Source organism: Hypomesus nipponensis, chromosome 9 (genome assembly GCF_054491055.1).
Source record: "Hypomesus nipponensis isolate SF chromosome 9, ASM5449105v1, whole genome shotgun sequence".
NCBI classification, from domain to species: Eukaryota; Metazoa; Chordata; class Actinopteri; order Osmeriformes; family Osmeridae; genus Hypomesus; species Hypomesus nipponensis.
In genome coordinates this window covers 26,396,459-26,409,659 of record NC_140369.1, presented here as the reverse complement: position 1 = coordinate 26,409,659, position 13,201 = coordinate 26,396,459, and the positions used below count along the sequence as shown (strand labels likewise).

General features: G+C 43.4%; 1 protein-coding gene across 1 annotated transcript in view; it reads right to left on the bottom strand.

Annotated features, from left to right (window-relative positions):
• The window catches only part of LOC146274031 (NACHT, LRR and PYD domains-containing protein 12-like), a 44,766-nt gene extending 33,341 nt beyond the window's left edge, over window positions 1–11,425 (bottom strand). The window contains exons 1-5 of the mRNA XM_084704532.1: window positions 11,292–11,425; window positions 9,094–9,358; window positions 8,308–8,451; window positions 6,060–7,902; window positions 5,805–5,972 (exon numbers count right to left, since the gene is read on the bottom strand). Of these exons, the coding sequence (XP_084560658.1) occupies window positions 5,805–5,972; window positions 6,060–7,902; window positions 8,308–8,451; window positions 9,094–9,349 (2,411 nt within the window). The 5' untranslated portion in view covers window positions 9,350–9,358; window positions 11,292–11,425. The remainder of the gene's footprint in view (window positions 1–5,804; window positions 5,973–6,059; window positions 7,903–8,307; window positions 8,452–9,093; window positions 9,359–11,291) is intronic.
• Window positions 11,426–13,201: the final 1,776 nt, after the last annotated feature.

Genomic DNA, 13,201 nt, shown 5'->3' with positions numbered 1-13,201 from the left:
CTGAAGAAAGAAATCGCGCGGTTTTACTTAATGCACTGGGGGCTGAGGGTCAGAGACTTTTCTATACAATACCCGATAGTGGAACCACGTATACTACTGCTATTGCTGCACTTACAGGACATTTTGTGCCCAAGGTTAATGTCATTGCTGAGCGACACAGGTTTCGACAAAGAGCCCAGAGACCGGATGAGACGGCGAATCAGTTCCTAGCTTCACTGCGTGAGTTATCTGCAGCATGTGATTTTGGCAACATGGAGGACCAAATGCTACGTGACCAGCTAATCGAGCGTGTTGCAAATACTCGCATTAGAGACAGACTATTACTTGAGCCGGACCTAACGTTTTCTAAAGCTACTACATTAGCACTGCAAATCGAGAGTGGATTAAGAGATGCTAATATCCTCTCCGATGCTAATGCTACGGCAGCTGCTGCTCCGGTGAGAGCTATACAGAAGCAGCCAAAGTCAAGTCGACGCTCGGACAAGAAGCCCGCGACTCCTGCTCCTGCCAAGCTCCTACCGTCTGGTAACCACCGTTCCTGCTTTCGTTGTGGATCTACTGCTCATCTTGTCAACAACCCTGCTTGTCCTGCTGTTAAGGTTACATGCAACAAGTGCAGTAAGGTGGGACATTTTTCACGCGTGTGCCGTTCAATCCAGAAGGAGGTACGCAAAGTTGTGATTAATGAGCCCACGGTTCTTTACATGACCAATACTGTGCAAGATAAAATCACCTGTATTGTCGAAGTGAGTGTTCATGGACAATGCAAGGACATTGAGCTGATTGTAGATACAGGGTCATCTGTTTCTAGTCTTCCACAGAGCACTTGTTACACTCTCTTTCCGAAATGTGTCTTAACTGAACCTACATTTGCTCTCGTTACTTATGCTAAAGAGAAAATCACTGTTAGAGGGTGCTTAACAGCTACTATTGTACACGATGGTCATTCCACTGTAGGCACTTTGGTTGTTGTTGAGTCAGGTCTCTCCTTGGCTTAGATCTATTTGAGGCATTGCAAATGAAACTTAAAGGGAGGAGAGTTGTAACTACTGTCCCTTATTACCAGTCTCAAACACCTACTACTACTTTACAGGGCGAGCCTACTGTGCCAAGTATTGAACCAGATAATGCTCCAGAGGTTTTAGTTCAGGAAATAGGCTGTGCTAAAAGCTTTGTCCACAAAGTACAAATGCTACCCAATGCTTCTCCTGTTCATCAAAAATTGAGGAGACTCCCGTTTTCCGTGAGAAAGGCTGTTTCAGACGAGATCAAAGATCTTCAAGACAAAAGGATAATAGAGCGCATTAATGCTTCTCCTTGGGTATCTCCCATAGTTGTTCCACAGAGGAGAGATGGCGGGAGACCACGCATGTGTGAGGATCTGAGAGAGCCAAACAAGGCCATTGTTACAGACTGTCATCCCTTACCACACATGGATGAACTGTTCTCAAACCTGAGAGGGGCTACTGTTTTCTCCACTATTGACCTAGCTTCTGCCTACCACCAACTGCCACTGCATCCTGAAAGTCGTGATATAACTGCATTTATCACTCATGAAGGACTTTTTTGTTTTTGCAGGGTGCCTTTCGGCTTAGCTTCGGCTCCATCAGCTTTTTGGAAAATTATGTTGATCGTTCTTGCAGGTTTGCCAGGTGTACAAGCGTACCTGGATGACATCATCTGCTATGGTGCCACACAAAAGGACCATGATGACAACTTGCGCAGAGTGCTACGTGCCTTGACCAATGCTGGACTCAAACTAAACATGCACAAATGCAAGTTCAACCAGTCATCCCTGAACTACCTGGGACACACTATTTCAAAAGATGGCCTTCGCCCTGACCAGGACAGACTGCAGTGATCGATGTTCCTGCCCCACATGATACGTCTTCCCTGAGATCTTTCCTTGGTCTCGCATCCTGGTACAGTAAGTTCATTCCAGAGTTTGCCACAGTTGCTGAGCCACTACGTGCAGTGCTCAGAGACTCCACTGATTTAAACTTCAGGTGGTCAGTTCAAGCAGAGACTAGCTTTACTACACTCAAAGGACAAATAGTTAATAGCCCTGCATAAGCTCCGTATGATCCTGAGTTGCCGACCTATGTTAGTACTGATGCTTCTGATTATGGACTGGGTGCGGTAATGACACAAATGCATTCGGATAAGAGTGAGAGAGTTATAGCGTTTGCGTCCAGAACGTAAATACTCTACAGTTGAACGTGAAGCACTTGCCTGTGTGTGGGCTGTAGAAAGGTGGAGGACCTACCTCTGGGGACGCCGTGTTGTCTTGCGCACAGATCATCAGGCACTTACAACCCTGCTCACCTCCAAAGGTTCTGGACGTGCTGGACTCAGAATCGCCAGGTGGTCAACCCGACTACTTTGTTAGGCGTCACTTACCGCCCGGGTCATCTGAACGCGACTGCAGATTGCCTCTCTAGGCTGCCTCTGACTGTTGCAAACGAGACCACAGATTAACCGGATATGATTGCTGCTGTGTTCAAAGGGTCACTGTGTGCCATTTCACTTTCAGAGTTCACTTCTGCCTGTGAAAGCTGTCCAGAGTTGATACTGTTACGTCAGCAGATTAAGAAAGGTTGGCCCAAATCCAAGAAAGGCCTACCAGAGAACATTACACCATATTTTCAGGTACGAGACGAGCTGTCCGTACACGATTCACTCATAATGAGAGGGACTGATCGCTTGGTTGTTCCCATTTCACTGCGAGCCAGAGTAGTTGATTTGGCACGAGGGACCTCAAGGTGTAGTGGCTCTGTGAGCTTTACTGGTGGCCACAACTAGACAAAATAGTACACTCAGTCATTGCCTCCTGTGTTAACTGTCAGTTCAGTGATAACGTTGCTGTTACTGCTCCTGCACCGCTTATACCAGTTGATCTGCCAAGTAGGCCATGGGAAAAAGTTGCTATTGTAGCGGGGTCTCGTCGTGTTAAAATAGAAATACTTAATTTATCATTAAGTTCGGGGCACCACCCTAATTTTGGTTTAGGACATTAGGGAATCCTATATTTAATATGTAATAATCAGTCTCATCTTTAGGAATGACGGGTGGTGCCCCGAACTTTATGATAAATTAAGTATTTCTATTTTAACACGACGAGACCCCGCTACACTATTGACATCACAGGACCTTTTGAAAACCCTACTTGGGACTGTCGTTTTGCCATTGTACTCACAGACTACTACAGTAAATGGCGGTTGCATTTTCCTCCACTGTCAATTCAGATGCTGTCATTCGCTTTTTAGCCACTGTGTTCAGTAGGGAGGGTAATCCAAAGTTCCTTGTCTCAGATAATGGATGTCAGTTTACTTCCCATGCCTTTGCAAACTTACTAAGTGAGAGAGAGATACAGCACCTGAGATCTAGTGTGTACTACCCAAAAGCAAATGGTGCTGTTGAGAGATTTAACAGAGTACTGAAAGGGTGCATACAGACAACTAAAAGAAGTCGCAGACCATGGAAAGAGGCTGTTACCGAGTTTTTGCACAACTACAGAGCCACTCCGCATGCCACTACTGGTGCAACCCCATTTGAGCTACTCCGAAATAGGAAAATGCGCACCAAACTGAACATTCTTCCTGTAGCAAACAAAAACAGAATGCATGCACAAATCAAAGAGACTGTAAAGTGAAAAAGGAACCGAATGAAGGAATACACAGACAAGAGAATGCGAGCAAAACCACCTACATTCAAAGTGAGTGACACTGTTCGTGTTCGCAGACCTGAACATGTTCCCAAAGGATCATCCAAATTCACAGAACCTCTGACTGTAATGAGAAAAGTCGGACAACATACTTACCTTCTGAGTGATGGACGCAAGTGGAATGCTTCAAAACTTGCACACTTTCCAAAACAAGCCTTAAGTGGTTCTGACCAAAAACATGACACTGTATTTGATACTCTTGCACTGCCTGAAAATCCAGAGAGCCAGAGAGCTAGAAACGCACCAAGATGGTTGACAGGTTTTGTAAAATAAAGAGAAAGCTAAACTTAACCCATTACTGTTCTTAGTGGTACACATGTTATAAGTACTACAATCTTGTTATGAAAGTGTTGTAATATGAGGTTACAAGTCTGAGGCAATATCACAAATGATTTCATTTGTTGCAATAGATAAGATGATTCTTAAATGTTCTTATATTACTGTTGGTAATACAAATTGTAAGTTTGCTAACCTATTTCGTGTTACATAAGAGTTACAACATTTGTACTGTGTTGTACTACAAATGTTACATACTACTAAGTAATTGCGTCAGAAAAAGGGAAAATGTTGTGTTGTGCAATGACTTGGCATAACCACCAGACGGGGTACTACAATACTGATACATTTAGTAAAATGCTGTATGCAGAAGAAGAGTGAAGTAAAGGGTCCCACCCTGATCTATTTCACCCATCTCATGTTTGTCTCCACCCCCTCCAGGTGACTCCCATCTTCCTTCCTACCCTCATTTATCCCTGTGTTTTCTGTTTGGGGTCAGTTCTTCTTGTTTGTCAAGCCTACAGTACCAGCATGTTTTTCTCTACCTCCTTTTGTCTTTTCAACCTCTTCTTAGTTCCACTGGCAGTGTTGTAGTACTCGTGACTGGTGTCACATCTGGGGTAATATCACTAAATTGCCTGTGCATTGTTACATTTATTTGTAATATTATAACTGTTATTGGATGTAAAACATCACGCTTCAAATGCAACCAATAATTTAACTCCTTTCTCATTTTCATTTACCCATCACCCCAATTTGCACCTCAAAAGGGAATGAAGAAGATAAGCCGCGAAAGTAGCTGTCTGAAGATGTTGGCCAAATCAGCTATAATTACATGTGGTTACCTGAACCACAAAGACTTTACAGTAACGTCCAAAAGAAAACACACCATGTGTAATTATGAGACGCCCACTGAGGGACTGGGCCTACATAAAACCTTTACAGGCATTTAGAAAGAAGTTACCCCTGTACCAAAACTCTACAGAACTCTTCTCTTCCCCCATTACACAAAGAGATTTAGCAAGTATTAGCTATGTAACATGCTGTTTGTTTCAGAGCGTTAGTTTCAGTTGCTTGCCAGATTTTGTTTGTGATAACAAGCCAGGCCACTTAAAGCTATGTAGCAAATGATGAATATAAAGTTATGTTACCTCAACGTTAACTCATGTCAGCTGCATTTCTCTCCTGACTTAAAGATAGGTTAAACACTGTGGTACCGCGCTCCTTCACTTGACTGAGAGAGATGTGAAAGCAGAGACCGAGTACTAATGCGCCTTTAAGAAAATAAAAAATATTTAAATAATATTTAAAAAGCAGCATTGCCTGGCCACGTACACCACACTACTTTAAGAGTGCTAATTAGTTACAGATCAAATCTAACTTTGTACCTAGTCAAACCCTACTGCTTGTGTGTTGAGTGTTCTGGTCTTGACCCGGTATCACCCTGCCTTGGTCTTGGTCTTGACTCGGTATCGCCCAGTCTTGGTCTTAGTCTTGACCCAGTCTCAACCCCTCAAAGTCTTGGTCTTGTCTCGGTCTTGATACACCTTGGTCTGGGTTTAGGTGGTCTTGACTACAACACTGTCCCCTGGTCCTGACCTCCTGCCTGGCCTGACTCTGAACCTGCCTGCTGCCCTGTACCTGAATGACTCTGCCTTGTGGATTACAACCCTTGACTGTCAGACTACTCATTGGCCGGCCCCCTTGTATCTTTGATAGACCACAAACTTACGACCAGTGTGTGATTCAGTGCGTGGTGTGAGATTGTAACTATACTTGTGTCATGTTGAACATGAATACAGACCTCAGTGTCTCCAGCTTGCAGAGTGGATTCCCCAGTCCAGCAGAGAGCAGCTTCATGCCTGAATCCCCCAGGTTGTTGTTACTCAAGTCCAGCTCTGTCAGATCTGAGGAGGGGAGAGCTGAGGCCAGCGCTTCACAGCACCGTTCTGAGAGGTTACAGTCATTCAGCCTACATGACATAAGGAGAATGTAAGACATCATCAGAGTCATGTTTATCATAAAATCATGAAATATAATATCTAACCCGTATACATACAGAGCAGTTTTGGAGTCTTTGACCACTGGCAGCAGCCTCAGAAGACCTTCCTCTGATCTGAAGTATTTCTTCAGGTCAAACACGTCCATCTTCTCTTCTGAAGTCAGCAACACAAAGACCAGAGCTGACCACTGTGTAGATGAGAGCCTCTCACTGGAGAGACTTCCTGAGCTCAGGTAGTTTTGGATCTCCTCCACCAGAGAATGGTCATTCAGTTCATTCAGACAGTGGAACAGATTCATGCATCTCTCTGCAGAGGGATCCTCTCTAATCTTATCCTTGATGTACTCTACTGTTTCCTCATGTCTCTCTGTCTTGTTACTTTTCTGAGTTAGTAGGCCACGTAAGTCAGTCTGATTGGACTCTATTGAGAGGCCCAGGAGGAAGCGGAGGAAAAGGTCCAGGTGTCCATTCTTACTCTGCAAGGCCTTGTCCACAGCACTCTTGTAGAATCGGACTTCTGGTTTCTCTCTGAAAAGAGCCAACAGTTTGTTGGACCAGGAAACTGATGGAGTCTCAGACATCAGATTCTTATTGTTGTTGATAAATGAGAGAAACACAAACACGGCAGCCAGAAACTCCTGAAAGCTCAGATGGACAAAGCAGAACACCTTCTCCTGGAAGGCTTTACCATCCTGTCTGAAGATCTGTGTGAACACTCCTGAGTGCACTGAGGCATCACAGACATCAATACCACACTCTGTCAGGTCTTTCTCATAGAAAATCAGGTTGCCTTTCTCCAGCTGGTGGAAGGCCAGTTTTCCCAGTAACTGAATACTCTGAATGCTCTCTTCATCCCAGTGTGGATCTGTCTCAGTTTTCCCAGCATACTTCACCTTCTTCTGTTTGGTCTGTAACACCAGGAAGGTTGTGTACATCTCAGTCAGGGTCTTGGGCATCTTCTCTTTCTCCTCTGTTCTCAGCATGTGTTCAAGGACTGTAACAGTAATCCAAGAGAAGACTGGTATGTGGCACATGATGTAGAGGATCCTTGATGTCTTGATGTGTGAGATGATTCTCCTGGCCAGGATCTCATCACTGCATCTCTTCATGATGTACTCATCCTTCTGTGGGTCATTGAACCCTCGTACCTCTGTCACCAGGTCAACACACTCAGAAGGGATCTGATCAGCTGCTGCAGGTCGAGTGGTGATCCAGAGGAGAGCAGAAGGAAGCAGATCTTTCATGATCAGGTTTGTCAGCAGCACATCTATGGTCTTTGGCTCTGTGACATTATCACAGCTCTCGTACTTCTCGAAGTTGAGGGGCATCTGGAACTCATCAAGACCATCCAAGATAAACAGAACTTTCAATTCTGTCTTGTTTTCTTGTTTCTTGGTGAAAATGGCAGTAAGAAATTCTTTCTCCATTTCTTTGAAGCATTTTTTTATTACACCCATCAAGGTGTGCTTCTCTTTCTTCAACAAATTCAGCTGTCGAAAAGGCAGTGGGAAAATGAAATCAATGTCTTGGTTTTGATTGTCGTTTGCCCAGTCCAGAGCAAACTTCTGTGAACATATTGTTTTGCCAATGCCAGCGATTCCCTTTGTCAGAACTCTTCTGATACGTTTGTTTGGTTTAGATGGGTGTTTAAATATGTTGTTGCATGTAATTGGTTTCTCTGACCCTCTAATCTTCCTGTATTCTCCCTCAATCTGTCGTACTTCATGTTGGTCATTGACCTCTCCACCTCCAGCCTCTGTGATGTAGAGCTCTGTGTAGATACTGTCCAGGGAGATCTTCTCACCATGCTGTTTCATCCCATCAACTATTTCTTCATACTTAGATTTGAGAAGTCTTTGATGTTTGAGTTTGTTGTCTTTGATGTTTTCTGCATATTTATCTAAAGAAAAAACATCCACATGTAAACTCAAACATTTAAACATTTGTAATTCATTCATATCATTGAAATACAATTAACATATCACAATTTGAAAATGAATGAGCAGCTTAATATTATAGCCTCTATATTACAAGATTTAAATTAATTGGGGAAAAGTTCATTCATTGTATGGTGTCTTTATGATTGATGATGATTGTAATTATTGCTAATGTAATGCACTTTATTCTATCCATCATTCAGTTCTCTACCTTCTAAATTATCGACAACATATTTACTATTACAGTATAATTACTATTTTATCATCATTTCTTATGTACCATGACAGTCTGTCATCATGATAATTTCTTATCATTATAATTTCTTATTTAGCATAACAGTATTTTATCATGATCATTTCTTATGTACCATGACAGTCTATTTGCTCTGAGGGGTTTCCACCAGGAGCAGCAGCATGGCCTCCAGTCTCAGTGGTGTTGGAGGAACCCTGGACTTCCTGAGGAAGACAGGAAGTTGAAGTGTTCCCACCAGCCTCCTCAGCACCACTGACACCTGTGAGGAGAGAGAAGACAGGAAGAGTCAGGCCTGCACTGTCTCATCCTCTCAGGTGTTCCACTCTGTGGAGCTGTGGGTGACATGGAAGGATCATGTCCTGTGTCTGTGCTGGGTTTCCTGTCCTGTGTGGACTGGGGTTGGTGTTAGCGTGCTGGACTACCACTAACATTATGTCACCTTGTTTAGTTAAGGGAAGGGTGTCAGTCGTCCTTACGGTGTCTGCAGTCCTAAGAGATAGTTACACATGCAGACTAACACTGCAGACACAGAAAGGAGGGCAACATCTCCTCTACACTGCATCTCTGGCAGTGAATACAACATGTCTGGATATTATTCCACAACACCTTATGAGTTTGCAGCAAGGGCGTAGCCATGGAGTCAACATGGGGGGGGGGGGGCAAAATACATTTTTAATTATAATTTTGGTCAGCGTGCTTGGTTGCCTGTCGTAGTGTAGCACATTTGTATTTATATTTTTATATCAATATATTGGGGGGGACATTTTGACCAGATTTGAATATTAAGGGGAATGTGTCCCCCCCAATATATATTATGATTATGGCCTTGGTTTGCAGCATTATCACTGCATTGTTGTTTTTATTCATATTTTGCAAAACATGCAATTTACAAAACACTTACTCAGCAACTCAGAAAGATCATGTTGGTTCATCTCCCTCAGGATCTCCACAGTGATCTTTAGAGCTCCTTTGAGTCCATATGTCTCCACCATCTTATCCACTGTGTCCAGTTCATCAGCGTTCTCCAACTTGTTCTTTGGGATGGGATCAAACCCATCTGGAACTTCATTCTGCAGGAACCATTTAAACTTCTTCAGCTCCTTTTCCCCGAGCTGCTCCAGAGTTTTCAACAGCTGCTTTTTATTACTTGTGGCCATTGTGGATCCCTGGAGAGAGTGGATTGTGTGTTGCTTAGTAAGATAAAGTTCAAACATTTCTTAAAAACTCGACTTTAAGTGACAGAAGATGTTTCTACATTTGCATTTAGTGGCAAGTAGGGTGAATTGCCTTGCCCAAGGACACAATGTCATTTGGTACAGCCGGAAATTGAACCAACAACCTTTTGATTACTAGCTCGTTTCCCTAACCGCTCAGCCACCTGACTCACTTTCTAAATTAGTATGTTAAAAACCTCTGCCATCACACAAGTATTGTTGTTTTATTTCAGACTCATTTTGTTTCACACCTCACAACATTTTATTGTTTGTAGTTTTGTGTGTTGGCTGACATTAAACTTAGTAACAGTGATAACTAAATTACATCTTCTGTGTTGCCAACCTCCATGTTCTGTGTAAATTACGTAATGTAGGGAGTCAGGTGGCTGAGCGGTTAGGGAATTAGGCTAGTAGGCAGAAGGTTGCTGGTTCGATTCCCAGCTGTACAAAATGACGTTGTGTCCTTGGGCAAGGCACTTAACCCTACCCCACCTGTAGTTGCACCAGCAGGTATGGATCCCGTGATGACAAAGTACTGGGTACCGGGTTAGTTTGGTATTTGAAATAGTAACTTTGCTTTGGGTATATTAGTAAAGGTATATGTTGATGTAGACAGTCATATGGACTACGACACCTATTATGTCCAGAAACATGACCTGTCATTTATAAATATAATCATGCCACTTCATACCAAATGAATCATTCAGCAGTGTACAAAGAAAAGTAAAATGGAGCAACAAAAACACACAAAGCTAAACTTAACCCTACACTGCCAGTGCTATAAACTAAACCTTATCTGTAAGGACCTCTGCAACAAAACCTGTTTCTAAACTAAACCCTATGCTGACAGTGCTAGCTAGTTCGATCTTCTGTCTGGATGTACTCAAAATGATTCTCATCTATCTGGTTTGACCCATTTCTACATTCCAGTCCTGTGCTGCTACAGGGCTCTGTAGAAACCATGTCATGGATGAGGAAATGCAGTTTCACTTGACGCTCCCAGTAGGAATGATGGGTGTTGGGTGGAGTTGTGGGTCTCATGACTTATAAGAATGATGGGTAAATACGACCTGATCTAAACACATTATTTAAAAACCTCTGCCAGTCTGATGTACAATCCCCCCTAATCATTCCAGAAACATGACTTGTCACCCTGTCACATGATTATCACTGTACTGTGTTCTGTACTGTAACTCTGGATGTTTGTCCTCCCTCACCTGCAGCCTACATCACTGCCCTGCCAGAACCCTCCTCTCTCTGCCCTGTCTCTGATCATGGTATTTCTCATGCTCAGGATACTCTTGCACAGTACAAATGAAACATTCACCAATGTACAGAGGAACACATGGAACAGGTTTACACTAGATGGTGTATTGAATGAAGGTTTATGTCATCATAGGTTGACATAGGCTAACCATCTCTTTGACCCACAATCAAAAGCTGTTAGCACTAGCTCCCTAGTCTATAGAGGACCAAAGTAGTCTAAATATGTTATACAAATATAATATTCTTTAAACCCTTAATGACACATACAGTGTTGTTGTCATGCATCCTAGTCTGTTTCCTCCTTGGACACTGATAACTGATAACACAGCACATCCTCTTCCTGTTGATCAGCACAGGTAGGAGGTCCTTAACCACTGACTGACATTGTTGCCAACACACAATAGCCTATGATAACATTTACAGACACAATAGACATGTTTAACAGACATGAAATCATGTTATATTGTAGCCTAGGATCTATGCTGATAAACAAACACATGTCCAGTATTAGGATAAGACATCAGACCAGGGTAGGGATGCTAATTGACTTAATCATAACCTGTCCTGGACTGACAGTAAATCTTCACTCTCCAACATATGAATAAACACCTCTACTGACCTTTATAAAAGTCTGGTTTCACCATCAGCCTCCTCTCTGTGTTCCATCTGGTTCTGTGTGTGTCTGACAGTAATGCTGACAGTCTGATCACCTGGAGTGCTGCCTTGTACTAATCTGATCCCAACAGTAAAGACTGCTCTTACTGCTGTTGTGATTATTTATGGAACATACCTTACATATCTGAAAGTGTCACACCCACTCTCACTTCTGTTTGGACCAGTTGATCCTGTTTGGAGTCTCATTACTGGAACGTTCTTCTGTAAGGGTGCATGCATGCCCAAACAGGATGGGAGAAAGGAAGAGGTTTGAGGGAGAGAGGGGGAGGAGTAGAGGAGGAGAGAGGAGGTAAGGGAGACGGGGTGAGGAGGAGAGAGGGTGAGGAGTATAGGAGGAGAGAGGGGGTAAAGGAGACGGGGTGAGGAGGAGAGAGGGGGAGGAGTGGAGGAGGAGAGAGGGGGAGGAGTAGAGGAGGAGAGAGGAGGTAAAGGAGACAGGGGGTGAATCTTGACGGTAGGGAGAGATGGAGCAAAAGATAGAGAATGTACACTGTGTATATGTGTGAATGTGTTTGTATCAGTGTAGCTACTGTATATGTAAATATACTGTATGTAAGTGTAAGTGAAGGAGAATGTAGCACATTACTGTGTGGTGTGTGTGTTTGTGTGTGTATGTGTCGACTTGCATATGTGTAAATCAAATCAAAATGTTTTTGCATATACCTTTTTACATTTACATTTAGTCATTTAGCAGATGCTCTTATCCAGAGCGACTTACAGTTAGTACAGGGACATTCCCCAAGGTAAGTAGGGTGAAGTGCCTTGCCCAAGGACACAGCGTCATTTTTCACGGCCAGGAATCAAACCAGCAACCTTCTGATTAACCCAATTCCCTAACCGCTCGGTCATCTGAACCCCCAACGTTTTACAAGCAATGTCACAAAGGGCTTCACATACGCCCATAGAACTGCCCCTCAACCAACCCAAACCCTCAAGGAAGACAAGGAAAAACTCCCAGAAAAACTCACTAGAGGAGTACAAATTTAAGAAACCTTGAAAGGAACAATTCAGTGAGGGATCCCCTCCTCCAGAGACGGTTGGTGAAAGAGAGGTGCAGAACACAGGCTAAACATAGTCATACAGCAGGGAAGTGTCAATGGGTGTTGAAACACCAAAATCCAATGTTCAACTTGGTTCAGAGTTGGTAAATGTCAGTTTAAGCAGAAGTAGCCACAGGGCTGGGGACAGTGTGTGATCGGTGCAGCATCACAGGCAGTGCAGCATCACTGGCAAGTGGATGAGGGAAGGGACCAGGAACTCGCTGTTGTCCGTCAAGGAGACCTATGTCCACTTGGTGACTAGATCCAGCTTTGGCAGACCGTCACAGATCGACGTCCACTGGCGACCAGGTCCAGCGTTGGCAGACCCACGACCAGGCAGATCCTGACAGCTCAAACCCCCCACACCACAGGGAATGTGTGGAGGGGGGAGGGAGAAAGAGAGGAAAAGAAAGAAAAGGACAAGAGAGAGAGGGAGGTAGAGAGAGACGTAGAGAGAGGGGAAAGGAAAAGGGGAACGAGAGATAAAGATAGTTGGTGATATTCATTGGGAGCTTCTGCAGAAAGTAGAAAAACTTGGACTTGCTTTATTTATAAATTATTAAATGTTTACAATGTTATTCTCTTTACTTTATGTAACTGATGGAATGTATTACTGATATATAAAACTGATATGAATCTCTTCTTCTACAGGCCTCCACCCCTCAGCTGTAGGCTACACAGAATTCCTGCTCATGTCTGTCTGTCTGTCTGTCAGCCTCTGTTCTGGAGAAACCAAGTTCATGTATGAGGAAATTAAGTTGTTTTGAACTTGACACTGCCAGCAGTAATAATGGGTGTTGCCAATATTTGTAGG